This window comes from Anomaloglossus baeobatrachus, chromosome 4 (genome assembly GCF_048569485.1).
Source record: "Anomaloglossus baeobatrachus isolate aAnoBae1 chromosome 4, aAnoBae1.hap1, whole genome shotgun sequence".
NCBI lineage: Eukaryota > Metazoa > Chordata > Amphibia > Anura > Aromobatidae > Anomaloglossus > Anomaloglossus baeobatrachus.
In genome coordinates, this window is record NC_134356.1 from 653,334,672 (window position 1) to 653,353,365 (window position 18,694).

Genomic DNA, 18,694 nt, shown 5'->3' on the forward strand with positions numbered 1-18,694 from the left:
AGGACTCAATGCACAGAACACAGAATGCAGTGCACAGACCTCACTGTACAGAACACAGAACTCAATGCACAGAACACAGAATGCAGTACACAGACCTCACTGCACAGAACACAGGACTCAATGCACAGAACACAGAATGCAGTGCACAGACCTCACTGTACAGAACACAGGACTCAATGCACAGAACACAGAATGCAGTGCACAGACCTCACTGCACAGAACACAGGACTCAATGCACAGAACACAGAATGCAGTGCACAGACCTCACTGTACAGAACACAGGACTCAATGCACAGAACACAGAATGCAGTGCACAGACCTCACTGTACAGAACACAGGACTCAATGCACAGAACACAGAATGCAGTGCACAGACCTCACTGCACAGAACACAGGACTCAATGCACAGAACACAGAATGCAGTGCACAGACCTCACTGTACAGAACACAGGACTCAATGCACAGAACACAGAATGCAGTGCACAGACCTCACTGCACAGAACACAGGACTCAATGCACAGAACACAGAATGCAGTGCACAGACCTCACTGTACAGAACACAGGACTCAATGCACAGAACACAGAATGCAGTGCACAGACCTCACTGTACAGAACACAGGACTCAATGCACAGAACACAGAATGCAGTGCACAGACCTCACTGCACAGAACACAGGACTCAATGCACAGACCTCACTGCACAGAACACAGGACTCAATGCACAGAACACAGAATGCAGTGCACAGACCTCACTGCACAGAACACAGGACTCAATGCACAGACCTCACTGCACAGAACACAGGACTCAATGCACAGAACACAGAATGCAGTACACAGACCTCACTGCACAGAACACAGGACTCAATGCACAGAACACAGAATGCAGTGCACAGACCTCACTGTACAGAACACAGGACTCAATGCACAGAACACAGAATGCAGTGCACAGACCTCACTGCACAGAACACAGGACTCAATGCACAGAACACAGAATGCAGTGCACAGACCTCACTGTACAGAACACAGGACTCAATGCACAGAACACAGAATGCAGTGCACAGACCTCACTGCACAGAACACAGGACTCAATGCACAGAACACAGAATGCAGTGCACAGACCTCACTGTACAGAACACAGGACTCAATGCACAGACCTCACTGCACAGAACACAGGACTCAATGCACAGAACACAGAATGCAGTGCACAGACCTCACTGCACAGAACACAGGACTCAATGCACAGACCTCACTGCACAGAACACAGGACTCAATGCACAGAACACAGAATGCAGTGCACAGACCTCACTGCACAGAACACAGGACTCAATGCACAGACCTCACTGCACAGAACACAGGACTCAATGCACAGAACACAGAATGCAGTGCACAGACCTCACTGTACAGAACACAGGACTCAATGCACAGAACACAGAATGCAGTGCACAGACCTCACTGCACAGAACACAGGACTCAATGCACAGAACACAGAATGCAGTGCACAGACCTCACTGTACAGAACACAGGACTCAATGCACAGAACACAGAATGCAGTGCACAGACCTCACTGTACAGAACACAGGACTCAATGCACAGACCTCACTGCACAGAACACAGGACTCAATGCACAGAACACAGAATGCAGTGCACAGACCTCACTGCACAGAACACAGGACTCAATGCACAGAATACAGAATGCAATGCACAGACCTCACTGTACAGAACCTAAAGTGCAGTGCATATATCTCACTGAATGCAGGGCACAGAACATATTGTACTGGACAGTGCACAGCAAACAGTATACAGCAGAATAAATACAACGCAGTATACAGCACACACTGTATGCAGCACACAGTATACAGCAGAGTATACATCACACAGTATACAGCAGAGTATACAGCACACAGTGTATGCAGCACACAGTATGCAGCACACAGTATACAGCACACAGTATACAGCAGAGTATACAGCACACAGTATACAGCACACAGTATACAGCACACAGTATACAGCACACAGTGTATGCAGCACACAGTATATACAGTATATACAGCACACAGTATACAGCAGAGTATACAGCACAGTATACAGCAGAGTATACAGCACACAGTATATGCAGCACACAGTATATACAGTATATACAGCACACAGTATACAGCACACAGTATATTCAGTATATACAGCACACAGTGTAAGCAGCACACAGTATATACAGTATATACAGCACACAGTATACAGCACACAGTATATTCAGTATATACAGCACACAGTATACAGCACACAGTGTATGCAGCACACAGTATACAGCACACAGTATATACAGTATATACAGCACACAGTATATACAGTATATAGAGAACACAGTATACAGCACACAGTATATACAGCACACAGTATACAGCACACAGTATATACAGTATATAGAGCACACAGTATATACAGTATATACAGCACACAGTATACAGCACACAGTGTATGCAGCACACAGTATACAGCACACAGTATATACAGTATATACAGCACACAGTATACAGCAGAGTATACAGCACACAGTATACAGCAGAGTATACAGCACACAGTGTATGCAGCACACAGTATGCAGCACACAGTATACAGCACACAGTATACAGCAGAGTATACAGCACACATTATACAGCACACAGTATACAGCACACAGTGTATGCAGCACACAGTATATACAGTATATACAGCACACAGTATACAGCAGAGTATACAGCACACAGTATACAGCAGAGTATACAGCACACAGTATACAGCACACAGTATACAGCACACAGTGTATGCAGCACACAGTATATACAGTATATACAGCACACAGTATACAGCACACAGTATATTCAGTATATACAGCACACAGTGTAAGCAGCACACAGTATATACAGTATATACAGCACACAGTATACAGCACACAGTATATTCAGTATATACAGCACACAGTATACAGCACACAGTGTATGCAGCACACAGTATACAGCACACAGTATATACAGTATATACAGCACACAGTATATACAGTATATAGAGAACACAGTATACAGCACACAGTATATACAGCACACAGTATACAGCACACAGTATATACAGTATATAGAGCACACAGTATATACAGTATATACAGCACACAGTATACAGCACACAGTGTATGCAGCACACAGTATACAGCACACAGTATATACAGTATATACAGCACACAGTATACAGCAGAGTATACAGCACACAGTATACAGCAGAGTATACAGCACACAGTATACAGCAGAGTATGCAGCACACAGTATACAGCAGAGTATACAGCACACAGTATACAGCACACAGTATACAGCAGAGTATACAGCAGTGTATGCAGCACACAGTATACAGCAGAGTATACAGCACACAGTATACAGCACACAGTATACAGCACACAGTATACAGCACACAGTATATAGCACACGGTATATACAGTATACAGCACACAGTATATACAGTATACAGCAGAGTATACAGCACACAGTATGCAGAACACAGTATATACAGTATACAGCACACAGTATACACATTATACAGCACACGGTGTATACAGTATACAGCACACGGTATATACAGTATACAGCAGAGTATACAGCACACAGTATGCAGAACACAGTATATACAGTATACAGCACACAGTATACACATTATACAGCACACGGTGTACACAGTATACAGCACACAGTATACAGCACACGGTATATACAGTATACAGCACACAGTATATACAGTATACAGCACACGGGGTGGGTACTCGCCTCCAGCTCCTCCGCGCTGTTCGCCTGCATCCTCCCGGCTCCGCCGTTCCTCTGCCCGGGCCGCCGCTGCTCTCCGTTGCTTTCCGTTGCTCTCCGCTCGGCTGTTCCGGGTCCGCCCGTAGAGGAGGAGACTGCGGGGATCACTGTATGATTACTGTACACAGCCTGGTCATGTGACTGCAGGACCAGCTGCACTACAGCTCCCAGCAGGCAGGAGGGGGATGTACAGCAGTGGAGAGGTAGCTATTGCTGGTGCCTGTAGTTCTTCCTCAGAACATTCATAGCATTATGCAGTGGGAGGCCATGCTGGGATTTGCAGCTCCTAGTTCTTCATAAAGTACAAATCCCCAAAAGCACAATGGACGTAGGTGCTGCTGGATCCTGTAGTTCTTCTCATGCAGCCTGGCCCGGGCAGGGAGGAGTACAGGATGCTGGGCCTTGTAGTTCTTCTCCTGCAGCCTGGCCCGGGCAGGGAGGAGTACAGGATGCTGGGCCTTGTAGTTCTTCTCCTGCAGCCTGGCCCGGGCAGGGAGGAGTACAGGATGCTGGGCCTTGTAGTTCTTCTCCTGCAGCCTGGCCCGGGCAGGGAGGAGTACAGGATGCTGGGCCTTGTAGTTCTTCTCCTGCAGCCTGGCCCGGGCAGGGAGGAGTACAGGATGCTGGGCCTTGGAAAATGAGGTCCAGGGTGCAAGAGAAGACCCCTCACTCCTCTACGTTCCCTGCTAATACTGCCATACACAGCCTGTATAGAACTGCCATATAGTGCCATGATAATACTGCCATACACAGCCTGTATAGAACTGCCATATAGTGCCATGATAATACTGCCATACACAGCCTGTATAGAACTGCCATATAGTGCCATGATAATACTGCCATACACAGCCTGTATAGAACTGCCATATAGTGCTATGATAATACTGCCATACACAGCCTGTATAGAACTACCATATAGTGCCATGATAATACTGCCATATAGTGTGTATAGAATGGCCATATAGTGCCACAATAATACTGCCATATACAGCCTGTATAGAACTGCCATATAGTGCCACAATAATACTGCCATATAATGTGTATAGAATGGCCATATAGTGCCACAATAATACTGCCATATACAGCCTGTATACTGCCATATAGTGCCATGATAATACTGCCATATACAGCCTGTATACTGCCATATAGTGTATATAGAATGGCCATATAGTACCACAATAATACTGCCATATAATGTGTATAGAATGGCCATATAGTGCCACAATAATACTGCCATATAGTCTACAGAACTGCCATATAGTGCCACGATAATACTGCCATATACAGCCTGCTTAGAACTGCCATATATTTCCACGATAATACTGCCATATAATGTGTATAGAATGGCCATATAGTGCCACAATAATAATAGTAGTGCCATACATACAACTGCTATAATTCACCATGAGAATACTGTCATATATAGTCTGTATAGAAGGACCATATAGTGCCCAATCATATGAAATAAGTTGCTATGTAGTGCCATACATACAACTGCTATAATTCACCATGAGAATACTGCTATATACTCTCCATAATACTGTCGTGTGCTGATGAGATAATAATGTCCACTTAATACCGTCATATAGTGGAATATATTCTTACCATGTATAGCCTAACATAATACCATTATATAGAGCCCAAATGATATGAACTATTCAGTGAATACTGCCATATAGTTAACATTTCCTAAAAATTACCGCCATATAGTGAACAGTAGACCACACTGTAGCCTGTTCTACAATGCCTATAGAGTGGCAGTTGTATTATGTGGGCATTGTATTGCGGTATTATTTTAGCACTGTATGTTCTCTGCATCGTGGGCACTTTGCGGGGGTGTTTTTTATTTCTGATATGGCAGTATTATTTCGGTTGGTTATGGAAGGATCATTTTTGGTGGGAGGGGGCCCGTGTTTTGCAGGGGGTCTCCTATGAACCACTATTTGGTAACATGCCAGCTCGGTGTCACCTTTGATTCTGCAAATATGAGGCTCCACGTATCTGTGTCCCAAACCTGGGAAGGGTCAAAGTCTAGAAAAGGGGGATCGAGAGCAAACAGTGGAGGAGCGGCCGCTGGAGTATATACACTGACGGCCTGTGCATACATTCAACCTAGGGGAAGAAGCAAAGGTGCAGTGTAAAGCATGGGGGACAGGGGGAAAAAAAGTTAAAACAGTTTGCACATCTGGGATAAATATTTGTGGCTCTTGTAGACTCAGAAAGAAAAATACAAAGTTTGGGTCACTGATCATGTCTTAGTTGTACCCTATTGAAGCAGAGATTCTGTGTAAAGCATGGAGGACAGGGCAGAAAAGGCGTAGCCTCAATGAGCCTATGATGTATCAGTGAGGTTATAACGTCTTCAAGATGTGTTTGTGGCTCATATAGATCTATACATTATATATTGACCATAGCTGATGATAAGCTGAAATCAGCTGCAGTGTAAAGCATGGAGGACAGGGCAGAAAAGGAGTGGCCTCAATGAGCCTATGATACATCAGTGAGGTTACAACGTCTTCAAGATGTGTTTGTGGCTCATATAGATCTATACATTATATATTGACCATAGCTGATGATAAGCTGAAATCAGCTGCAGTGTAAAGCATGGAGGACAGGGCAGAAAAGGCGTAGCCTCAATGAGCCTATGATGTATCAGTGAGGTTGCAACGTCTTCAAGATGTGTTTGTGGCTCATATAGATCTATACATTATACATTAACCATAGCTAGTGACGATCTGAAAACAGCTGCAGTGTAAAGCATGGAGGACAGAGCAGAAAAGGAGTGGCCTCAATGAGCCTATGATGTATCAGTGAGGTTACAACGTCTTCAAGATGTGTTTGTGGCTCATATAGATCTATACATTATATATTGACCATAGCTGATGATAAGCTGAAAACAGCTGCAGTGTAAAGCATGGAGGACAGGGCAGAAAAGGAGTAGCCTCAATGAGCCTATGAGGTTACAATGTCTTCAAGATGTGTTTGTGGCTCGTATAGATCTATACCTTATACATTGGCCATAGCTAATGATGAGTTGGAAACAGTTGTAGTGTAAAGCATGGAGGACAGTGAAGCAGAGAGTAACAGCTTCAGCCACTGACATCAAAATAAAGGCTGAACTCCAATAAATAACACAAGCTGGAGTCGCTGTTCATAGATATAGTAAAAAGCAAAGGTGGAGTGTAAAGCATGGTGGACAAAGACTAGAGCAGCACCCTGAGCTCCTAATGTCTTCAAAAATCCAAGAGTCTACAGAATACAGCCCAGAACACAAGAACAGTAACTGATCATAGCTGAATATTGATAAAAATAAAAGCAGAGGTGCAGTGTAAAGCATGGTGGACAGAACACAGAGGGAGCAACTGTTTGAGCCCTCGACTTCTTCAGAACAAATAATAAGCGGCTCCTATAGGCTTCACCTAACGGAGTGTCTGACAATGCAAGAAAAGCAAACATGCAGTGTAAAGCACGGTGGACAAGACTGACATCAGCTTTGGGTTCATCTGTAAATCATGTGCATTTATGTGTAGTGATATCTGGATAACAACAGGCTGAATAGCCCTCTGGGATGGGTGAAGGTCACTGGGTAACCTGCAGCGCGGTGTTGTTTGGTCAGAGCTGTGCTGTGCAGTGCTGGGGTCATTTTGTAATGTTAGACTATCAAGGTCAGTTTTTAATATCCTACATAGTTTGGTGTCATCAGCAAAGACTGACACTGTACTATCAATCCCATCCACAAGGTCATCGGTCCTAGCACAGATCCCTGCGGTCCCCACTGCTCCCAGTACAGATCCCTGTGGTCCCCACTGCTCCAAGTACAGATCCCTGCGGTCCCCACTTCTCCCAGTACAGATCCCTGCGGTCCCCACTGCTCCCAGTACAGATCCCTGCGGTCCTCACTGCTTCCAGTACAGATCCCTGCGGTCCTCACTGCGCCCAGTACAGATCCCTGCAGTCCCCACTGCTCCCAGTACAGATCCCTGTGGTACCCCACTGCTCCCAGTACAGATCCCTGCAGTCCCCACTGCTCCCAGTACAGATCCCTGCGGTCCCCACTGCTCCCAGTACAGATCCCTGCAGTCCCCACTGCTCCCAGTACAGATCCCTGCAGTCCCCACTGCTCCCAGTACAGATCCCTGCGGCCCCCACTGCTCCCAGTACAGATCCCTGCGGTCCCCACTGCTCCAAGTACAGATCCCTGCGGTCCCCACTGCTCCCAGTACAGATCCCTGCAGTCCCCACTACTCCCAGTACAGATCCCTGCGGTCCCCACTGCTCCCAGTACAGATCCCTGCGGTCCCCACTGCTCCCAGTACAGATCCCTGCGGTCGCCACTGCTCCCAGTACAGATCCCTGCGGCCCCCACTGCTCCCAGTACAGATCCCTGCGGCCCCCACTGCTCCCAGTACAGATCCCTGCGGCCCCCACTGCTCCCAGTACAGATCCCTGCGGCTCCCAGTACAGATCCCTGCGGCTCCCACTGCTCCCAGTACAGATCCCTGCAGTCCCCACTGCTCCCAGTACAGATCCCTGCGGTCCCCACTGCTCCCAGTACAGATCCCTGCGGTCCCCACTGCTCCCAGTACAGATCCCTGCGGTCCCCACTGCTCCCAGTACAGATCCCTGCGGTCCCCACTGCTCCCAGTACAGATCCCTGCGGTCCCCACTGCTCCCAGTACAGATCCCTGCAGTCCTCACTGCTCCCAGTACAGATCCCTGCAGTCCCCACTGCTCCCAGTACAGATCCCTGCGGTCCCCACTGCTCCCAGTACAGATCCCTGCGGTCCCCACTGCTCCCAGTACAGATCCCTGCGGTCCCCACTGCTCCCAGTACAGATCCCTGCAGTCCCCACTGCTCCCAGTACAGATCCCTGCAGTCCCCACTGCTCCCAGTACAGATCCCTGCAGTCCCCACTGCTCCCAGTACAGATCCCTGCAGTCCCCACTTCTCCCAGTACAGATCCCTGCGGTGCCCACTGCTCCCAATACAGATCCCTGCGGTCCCCACTGCTCCCAGTACAGATCCCTGCGGTCCCCACTGCTCCCAGTACAGATCCCTGCGGTCCCCACTTCTCCTAGTACAGATCCCTGCGGTCCCCACTGCTCCCAGTACTGATCCCTGCGGTCCCCACTTCTCCCAGTACAGATCCCTGCGGTCCCCACTGCTCCCAGTACAGATCCCTGCAGTCCCCACTGCTCCCAGTACAGATCCCTGCGGTCCCCACTGCTCCCAGTACAGATCCCTGCGGCCCCCACTGCTCCCAGTACAGATCTCTGCGGTCCCCACTGCTCCCAGTACAGATCCCTGCGGTCCCCACTGCTCCCAGTACAGATCTCTGCGGCCCCCACTGCTCCCAGTACAGATCCCTGCAGTCCCCACTGCTCCCAGTACAGATCCCTGCGGTCCCCACTGCTCCCAGTACAGATCGCTGCGGCCCCCACTGCTCCCAGTACAGATCTCTGCGGTCCCCACTGCTCCCAGTACAGATCCCTGCGGTCCCCACTGCTCCCAGTACAGATCTCTGCGGTCCCCACTGCTCCCAGTACAGATCCCTGCGGTCCCCACTGCTCCCAGTACAGATCTCTGCGGCCCCCACTGCTCCCAGTACAGATCCCTGCGGTCCCCACTGCTCCCAGTACAGATCCCTGCGGTCCCCACTGCTCCAAGTACAGATCCCTGCGGTCCCCACTGCTCCCAGTACAGATCCCTGCGGTCCCCACTACTCCCAGTACAGATCCCTGCGGTCCCCACTGCTCCCAGTACAGATCCCTGCGGTCCTCACTGCTCCCAGTACAGATCCGTGCGGTCCCCAGTGCTCCCAGTACAGATCCCTGCAGTCCCCACTGATCCCCAGTACAGATCCCTGCAGTCCCCACTGCTCCCAGTACAGATCCCTGCAGTCCCCACTTCTCCCAGTACAGATCCCTGCGGTCCCCACTGCTCCCAGTACAGATCCCTGCGGTCCCCACTGCTCCCAGTACAGATCCCTGTGGTCCCCACTGCTCCCAGTACAGATCCTTGCGGTCCCCACTGCTCCCAGTACAGATCCCTGCGGTCCCCACTGCTCCCAGTACAGATCCCTGCGGTCCCCACTACTCCCAGTACAGATCCCTGCGGTCCCCACTGCTCCCAGTACAGATCCGTGCGGTCCCCACTGCTCCCAGTACAGATCCCTGCGGTCCCCACTGCTCCCAGTACAGATCCGTGCGGTCCCCACTGCTCCCAGTACAGATCCGTGCGGTCCCCACTGCTCCCAGTACAGATCCCTGCAGTCCTCACTGCTCCCAGTACAGATCCCTATCCCTGTGGTCCCCACTGCTCCCAGTACAAATCCCTGTGGTCCCTACTGCTCCCAGTACAGATCCCTGTGGTCCCCACTGCTCCCAGTACAGATCCCTGCGGTCCCCACTGCTCCCAGTACAGATCCCTGTGGTCCCCACTGCTCCCAGTACAGATCCCTGCGGTCCCCACTGCTCCCAGTACAGATCCCTGCGGTCCCCACTGCTCCCAGTACAGATCCCTGCGGTCCCCACTGCTCCCAGTACAGATCCCTGTGGTGCCCCACTGCTCCCAGTACAGATCCCTGCGGTCCCCACTGCTCCCAGTACAGATCCCTGCGTTCCCCACTGCTCCCAGTACAGATCCCTGTGGTGCCCCACTGCTCCCAGTACAGATCCCTGCGTTCCCCACTGCTCCCAGTACAGATCCCTGTGCTCCCCACTGCTCCTAGTACAGATCCCTGCGCTCCCCACTGCTCCTAGTACAGATCCCTGCAGTCCCCACTGCTCCCAGTACAGATCCCTGTGGTCCCCACTGCTCCCAGTACAGATCCCTGCTGTCCGCACTGCTCCCAGTACAGATCCCTGCAGTTCCCACTGCTCCCCGTACAGATCCCTGCGGTCCCCACTGCTCCCAGTACAGACCCCTGCAGTCCCCACTGCTCCCAGTACAGATCCCTGCGGTCCCCACTGCTCCCAGTACAGATCCCTGCTGTTCCCACTTCTCCCAGTACAGATCCCTGCGGTCCCCACTGCTCCCAGTACAGATCCCTGCGGTCCCCACTGCTGACTATAGCCCATTTAGAGAATGTACCATTTATGACGACTCTTTGTTTCCTATCTTTTAGCCAATTCCTTACCCAGTTGCATATAGTTTCCCCTAGGTCTTTCTTCTGGAGCTTCAGTATAAAGTCCAATTAAATCCCATCAGCTGCATTACCAATATCCAGATTTGCACTTACCCCCTCATAGAACCCCAACTGTTGTGAATACATTTGAATTAGAATCCAGTTTGGGGCGCCCTCTTGTGGTCAGTGCTGGTAATGCAGTTGACTTGCTGAGTGGGAACCAGACAGCTGAGTAGGATTTGCAATCAGGCCATTTGGTTTGGGCCTATATAACTATATAGCTTCCTTTTGTTCCTTGCCGCTGCTCAATTGTATTTCCTGTGTGCTAAAGACTTCCTGACACCAGCCCTGTTCTCTGTGTCTACCAGAACTCCTCTCAGATACGTTGGTCTTGTACCTTTGCTTATGGTTTTTCACTTTGTGATTTTGCCTGTTTGGAGTTCCTGGTGGAATTGGATTATTCCCTGCTGGAGTTTCTGTGTACCTTGCTCCATGTTCTGTTATGTATTGTGTGTTGTCATGCTTGGTACAATATTCAGTCCCCTCTCTATATCAATGTTTTTCTTGGATCCCAGTAACACCAGAGTACTGATATAGTGGGGGAGAGCCTGTTTAGGCTCAGTATTTTTCCATGTCAGGCATGCTGGTATTTATTAGGGTTTTTACGGCTGCAGTCATTGCTCTTTCCTATTCTTTTCTATGCAGATAGTTTTGGGCTTCATCTTTGCTGAGTCTGTTCTCTAGCTACGTATTGTGTTTTCCTATATCACCGTAATTTTTACATGTGGGGGGCTATCTATATCTTTGGGGACTACTCCGAGGCAGATTAGGTTTTCTACATTTCTCTCTGTTAGAGTATTTAGTTCTCCAGCTGTGTCGAGGCGTCTAGGTTATCGTAGACTAGACCCACGGCTACTTCTAGTTGTGTGTCAGTATTAGGTCTGCAGTTCGTTAAGTTTCCACCCACTCTGGTTATTTTCTGGGTTTCCGAGTTATTGCTCTTTTTCTGATCCTCCTCAGTTACTGGATCACAACACCCAACATGTTGGTCAGACACGACTTATCTTTCACGAATCCATGCTGTCTGTCAGTATTATGTTATTTTCTTAAATATATCATTGTCATCTCTTAAAATGCCCTCAAACACCTTGCACACCACTGATGTCAGACTTACCAGACAATTGTTGCCTGGATCCACCCTGTTACAAGCGAGTCTAAGAAGATAAAATACAGCGGTCTGTCAAATTCTAAGCTCAGTTCCCTCAATATTCGTGGATGAATGCCATCTGACCTGGAGAATTTGTCAATTTTTAATTTACTCAGACGCAGGCATACTTCTTCTTGTGTTAAATTAGTTATAATCGGGAGGGGGGGGGGGCTTTTATTTTTGCCTTGTTGAATGATCCCTAGAACAGTCTGTTCCTTGGTGAGCACCGATGAAAAAAAATGTGCCTGTTTAATATCTCAGCCTTTCCTTTGTCCTCTATAATTATCCTATTATAATCTTTTATGGGGCCGATACTTCCCTTTTTTATTATAGTATAGTGTAATGTAATATAGTATATTGTAGCGCAGACCTGGGAAGGGTCAAAGTCTTGAAAAGGGAGATCGAGAGCAAACACCGGAGGAGCGGCCGCTGGAGTATATACACTGACGGCCTGTGCATACATTCAACCTAGGGAAGAAGCAAAGGTGCAGTGTAAAGCATGGGGGACAGGGGGAAGAAAGGTTAAAACAGTTTGCACATCTGGGATAAATATTTGTGGCTCTTGTAGACTCCGAAAGAAAAATACAAAGTTTGGGTCACTGATCATGTCTTAGTTGTACCCTATTGAAGCAGAGATTCTGTGTAAAGCATGGAGGACAGGGCAGAAAAGGCGTAGCCTCAATGAGCCTATGATATATCAGTGAGGTTGCAACGTCTTCAAGATGTGTTTGTGGCTCATATAGATCTATACATTATACATTAACCATAGCTAGTGACGATCTGAAAACAGCTGCAGTGTAAAGCATGGAGGACAGTGCAGAAAAGGAGTGGCCTCAATGAGCCTATGATGTATCAGTGAGGTTACAAAGTCTTCAAGATGTGTTTGTGGCTCATATAGATCTATACATTATATATTGACCATAGCTGATGATAAGCTGAAAACAGCTGCAGTGTAAAGCATTGAGGACAGGGCAGAAAAGGAGTAGCCTGGATCCACCCTGTTACAAGCGAGTCTAAGAAGATAAGATACAGCGGTCTGTCAAATTCTAAGCTCAGTTCCCTCAATATTCGTGGATGAATGCCATCTGACCTGGGGAATTTGTCAATTTTTAATTAACACAAGAAGTATGCCTGCGTCTGAGTAAAATTAGTTACAGTTAGGTCCAGAAATATTTGGACAGTGACACAATTTTCGCGAGTTGGGCTCTGCATGCCACCACATTGGATATGAAATGAAACCTCTACAACAGAATTCAAGTGCAGATTGTAACGTTTAATTTGAAGGTTTGAACAAAAATATCTGATAGAAATTGTAGGAATTGTCACATTTCTTTACAAACACTCCACATTTTAGGAGGTCAAAAGTAATTGGACAAATAAACCAAACCCAAACAAAATATTTTTATTTTCAATATTTTGTTGCGAATCCTTTGGAGGCAATCACTGCCTTAAGTCTGGAACCCATGGACATCACCAAACGCTGGGTTTCCTCCTTCTTAATGCTTTGCCAGGCCTTTACAGCCGCAGCCTTCAGGTCTTGCTTGTTTGTGGGTCTTTCCGTCTTAAGTCTGGATTTGAGCAAGTGAAATGCATGCTCAATTGGGTTAAGATCTGGTGATTGACTTGGCCATTGCAGAATGTTCCACTTTTTTGCACTCATGAACTCCTGGGTAGCTTTGGCTGTATGCTTGGGGTCATTGTCCATCTGTACTATGAAGCGACGTCCGATCAACTTTGCGGCATTTGGCTGAATCTGGGCTGAAAGTATATCCCGGTACACTTCAGAATTCATCCGGCTACTCTTGTCTGCTGTTATGTCATCAATAAACACAAGTGACCCAGTGCCATTGAAAGCCATGCATGCCCATGCCTTCACGTTGCCTCCACCATGTTTTACAGAGGATGTGGTGTGCCTTGGATCATGTGCCGTTCCCTTTCTTCTCCAAACTTTTTTCTTCCCATCATTCTGGTACAGGTTGATCTTTGTCTCATCTGTCCATAGAATACTTTTCCAGAACTGAGCTGGCTTCATGAGGTGTTTTTCAGCAAATGTAACTCTGGCCTGTCTATTTTTGGAATTGATGAATGGTTTGCATCTAGATGTGAACCCTTTGTATTTACTTTCATGGAGTCTTCTCTTTACTGTTGACTTAGAGACAGATACACCTACTTCACTGAGAGTGTTCTGGACTTCAGTTGATGTTGTGAACGGGTTCTTCTTCACCAAAGAAAGTATGCGGCGATCATCCACCACTGTTGTCATCCGTGGACGCCCAGGCCTTTTTGAGTTCCCAAGCTCACCAGTCAATTCCTTTTTTCTCAGAATGTACCCGACTGTTGATTTTGCTACTCCAAGCATGTCTGCTATCTCTCTGATGGATTTTTTCTTTTTTTTCAGCCTCAGGATGTTCTGCTTCACCTCAATTGAGAGTTCCTTAGACCGCATGTTGTCTGGTCACAGCAACAGCTTCCAAATGCAAAACCACACACCTGTAATCAACCCCAGACCTTTTAACTACTTCATTGATTACAGGTTAACGAGGGAGATGCCTTCAGAGTTAATTGCAGCCCTTAGAGTCCCTTGTCCAATTACTTTTGGTCCCTTGAAAAAGAGGAGGCTATGCATTACAGAGCTATGATTCCTAAACCCTTTCTCCGATTTGGATGTGAAAACTCTCATTTTGCAGCTGGGAGTGTGCACTTTCACCCCATATTATATATATATAATTGTATTTCTGAACATGTTTTTGTAAACAGCTAAAATAACAAAACTTGTGTCACTGTCCAAATATTTCTGGCCCTGACTGTATATCGGGGGGGGGGGGCTTTTATTTTTGCCTTGTTGAATGTTGAATGATCCCTAGAACAGTCTGTTCCTTGGTGAGCACCAATGAAAAGTGCCTGTTTAATATCTCAGCCTTTCCTTTGTCCTCTATAATTATCCTATTATAATCTTTTATGGGGCCGATACTTCCCTTTTTTATTATAGTATAGTGTAATGTAATATACTGTAGCGCAGTATAGTACAATATAGTGTAGTGTAATATAGTGTAGTAGTTTAGTATAGTACAGTATATTATAGTGTAGTATATTATAGTGTAGTATAGTATAGTGTAATATAGTGTAGTGTAGTATAGTATAGTACAGTATAGTATAGTGTAATATAGTGTAGTATAGTAAAGTGTAGTGTGGCAATGGCAGACATGGCTTTGGGTTCATCTGTAAATCATTTGTATTTATGTGTGGTGATATTTGGATAACGATGGGCTGAATAGTCCTCTGGGATGGGTGAAGGTTACTGAGTAAACTCCACTGGTGGTTTTATAGAAATGCAATAGAGATGTTTAATATCTCAGCCTTTGCTTTGTCCTCTATAATTATCCTGTTATAATCTTTTATGGGGCCAATACCTTCCTTTTTTATTATAGTATAGTGTAATGTAATATAGTATAGTATAGCGCAGTATAGTACATTATAGTGTAGTACAGTGTAGTAGTTTAGTATAGTACAGTATAGTATAGTGTAATATATTATAGTGTAGTATAGTATAGTGTAATATAGTGTATTATAGTATATTGTAGTATAGTGTTATATAGTGTAGTATAGTATAGTACAGTATAGTATAGTGTAATATAGTGTAGTATAGTAAAGTGTAGTGTGGACAAGGCAGACATGGCTTTGGGTTCATCTGTAAATCATTTGCATTTATGTGTGGTGATATTTGGATAACAATGGGCTGAATAGTCCTCTGGGTTGGGTGAAGGTCACTGAGTAAACTCCACTGGTGTTTTTATAGAAATGCAAAAGAGATGTTTAATATCTCAGCCTTTTCTTTATCCTCTATAATTATCCTGTTATATTCTTTTATGGGGCCGATACCTCCCTTTTTTATTATAGTATAGTGTAATGTAATATAGTATAGTATAGTGCAGTATAGTACATTATAGTGTAGTGTAGTACAGTGTAGTAGTTTAGTATAGTACAGTATAGTATAGTGTAATATAGTGTAGTATAGTATAGTGTAATATAGTGTAGTATAGTATAGTACAGTATAGTATGGTGTAATATAGAGTAGTATAGTACAGAATAGTATAGTGTAATATAGTGTAGTATAGTAAAGTGTAGTGTGGACAAGGCAGACATGGCTTTGGGTTCACCTGTAAATCATTTGCATTTATGTGTGGTGATATTTGGATAACAATGGGCTGAATAGTCCTCTGGGATGGGTGAAGGTCACTGAGTAAACTCCACTGGTGTTTTTATAGAAATGCAAAAGAGATGGTGGTAGTAGTATAGTATAGCATAGTGTAGTGTAGTGTAGTAAAGTACTACATGTCAGGCTATGGGTTCAACTCCATGTACTTAAAGGGGTATTCCCTTCTTCAAGATCCTATTCTATGTAGAAGGCATAATAATAATAATAATAATAATAATAATAATAATAATAATAATAATAATAATAATAATACCAAATACCTCCAATTACAAATGTAGTAGAGTTCTCCTGATATAGCCATGTCTCTTACCTCATGCCAGGGCCCACCAGAACATATAGCTCAACGGGACACACAGTCGCATAGGACCATGAATATATACAGATGGGAAAATAAGTATTTGATACTTTGCCGATTTTACAAAGAATGGAGAGGTCTGTAATTTTTATCATAGGTAACTACAACTGTGACAGAGTAAAGAAAATAATCCAGAAATCACATTGTATGATTATTAAATAATTAATTTGCATTTTATTGCATGAAATAAGTATTTTATCACTGACCAACTAGCAAGAATTCTGCTCTCACAGACCAGTTATTTTTTCTCCTACTTTGCACTCATTATCTGTATTAATTTCCACTGTTTGAACTCGTTACCTGTATAAAAGACACCTGTGTTATGATCCGGAACCATGGAAGACCACCACAAATCATTGGCAAAAAGGTGACAAGAGCATTGGCAACTAATCTGGCCGCCATCCCCTTACTAACCAACACAACTAGAAGTAGCCGAGGGGTGAACTAACATCCTGTGCACCGCGAACCCAGCCGGAGAACTAACTATCCTAAAGGTAGGAAAGATGAATAACTCTCTGCCTCAGAAAATAGACAAGAATAGCTAGCCCCCCACATTCAAAGACTGCAGTGATATAGGAAAAACACAATACACAGGTAGATGACAGGATTAGCAAAAGGTGAGGCCCCCGCTGACTAAAATAGGAAAGGACAGGAAAGGGACTGATGGTGGCCAGAGAAAAACCCTGCAAAATACCAACTTCCTGATAGTACAAAAAGGCCCTCAGATCGCACGATCTGAACTCCGTCCTATACCAGGTGCCCTTGTCATACCAATGAACAGAAAACAAGAATCATAACAAAGTCAACAAGCCACAAACACATGGACCCAAAGGAGCTATACTCCACACAGAACTGCAGGGAGTTCCTCAACAATCCACTAAGGGGGAAAATCCCTGCAAGCAAATAAACTGAAAATAACCACAGCAAAATGACAAACCCAGATAAACAAAGAACCAGACAATAAATAAAGAGCAAGCACTTATCTGGGGAAGATGTGGTGTAAAGCAGGATGAAGCAGGCTAAAGATACAAAGAACAACTGACATCCGGCAACAGCCAATCAGACCAGGACTTAAATAAGCAGAGAGTTAGGAAAGGAAACACCCACTGCACAACCCACCTGGTCTCTGTCCAAACCCTTCCTGGCCACCAGAGGGAGCCCCCCAGCAGCCAAGACATAACTAACATTCACAACAGTACCCCCCCCTTGAGGAGGGGTCACCGAACCCTCACCCACGCCACCGGGTCGCTCGGGATGAGCATGATGGAAGGCGCGGACCAACCTGTCCGCATGAATGTCAGAAGCCACAACCCAAGAGTTATCCTCCTGCCCATAACCCTTCCATTTCACAAGGTACTGAAGCTGACGCCTACTGCGACGGGAATCCAGAATTTTTTCAACCTCATACTCCAGATCCCCTTGTACCAAAACAGGGTCAGGAGGCGCTGCTGCAGGAACTGTTGGCTCCACATGCTTCTTCAACAAGGATTTATGGAAGACATTGTGAATCTTAAATGACGCAGGCAGAGTCAAACGGAAAGATACAGGATTAATAATCTCCGAAATCTTATAAGGTCCAATAAATCTGGGCTTAAATTTAGGAGACGGAACTCTCATGCGAATATTTTTAGAGGACAACCACACCATGTCCCCTACTTTAAACCGGGGACCAACAGTCCGACGCCGGTTGGCAAACTTTTGGGCAGTTTCTTGGGACTGAAACAATTTATCCACTACCTGCCCCCAAATCTGCTGCATTCTGTCGACCACCGAATCCACCCCTGGACAGTCAGACGCCTCAAGCTGCCCTGAGAGGAACCTAGGGTGATACCCAAAATTGCAGAAAAAGGGGGACACCAACGTGGTAGAGCTAGCTCTATTGTTAAGGGCAAATTCAGCTAAAGGCAAAAACGAAACCCAGTCATCCTGATCCGCAGAAACAAAACACCGTAAATAGGTTTCGAGGGTCTGGT

General features: G+C 46.1%; 1 protein-coding gene across 1 annotated transcript in view; it reads right to left on the bottom strand.

The window, feature by feature from the left end:
- The window catches only part of SHFL (shiftless antiviral inhibitor of ribosomal frameshifting), a 49,474-nt gene extending 45,555 nt beyond the window's left edge, over positions 1-3,919 (bottom strand). Inside the window, exon 1 of the mRNA XM_075346484.1 lies at positions 3,781-3,919. Coding sequence (XP_075202599.1) covers positions 3,781-3,810 — 30 coding nt within the window. The 5' untranslated portion in view covers positions 3,811-3,919. The remainder of the gene's footprint in view (positions 1-3,780) is intronic.
- Positions 3,920-18,694: the final 14,775 nt, after the last annotated feature.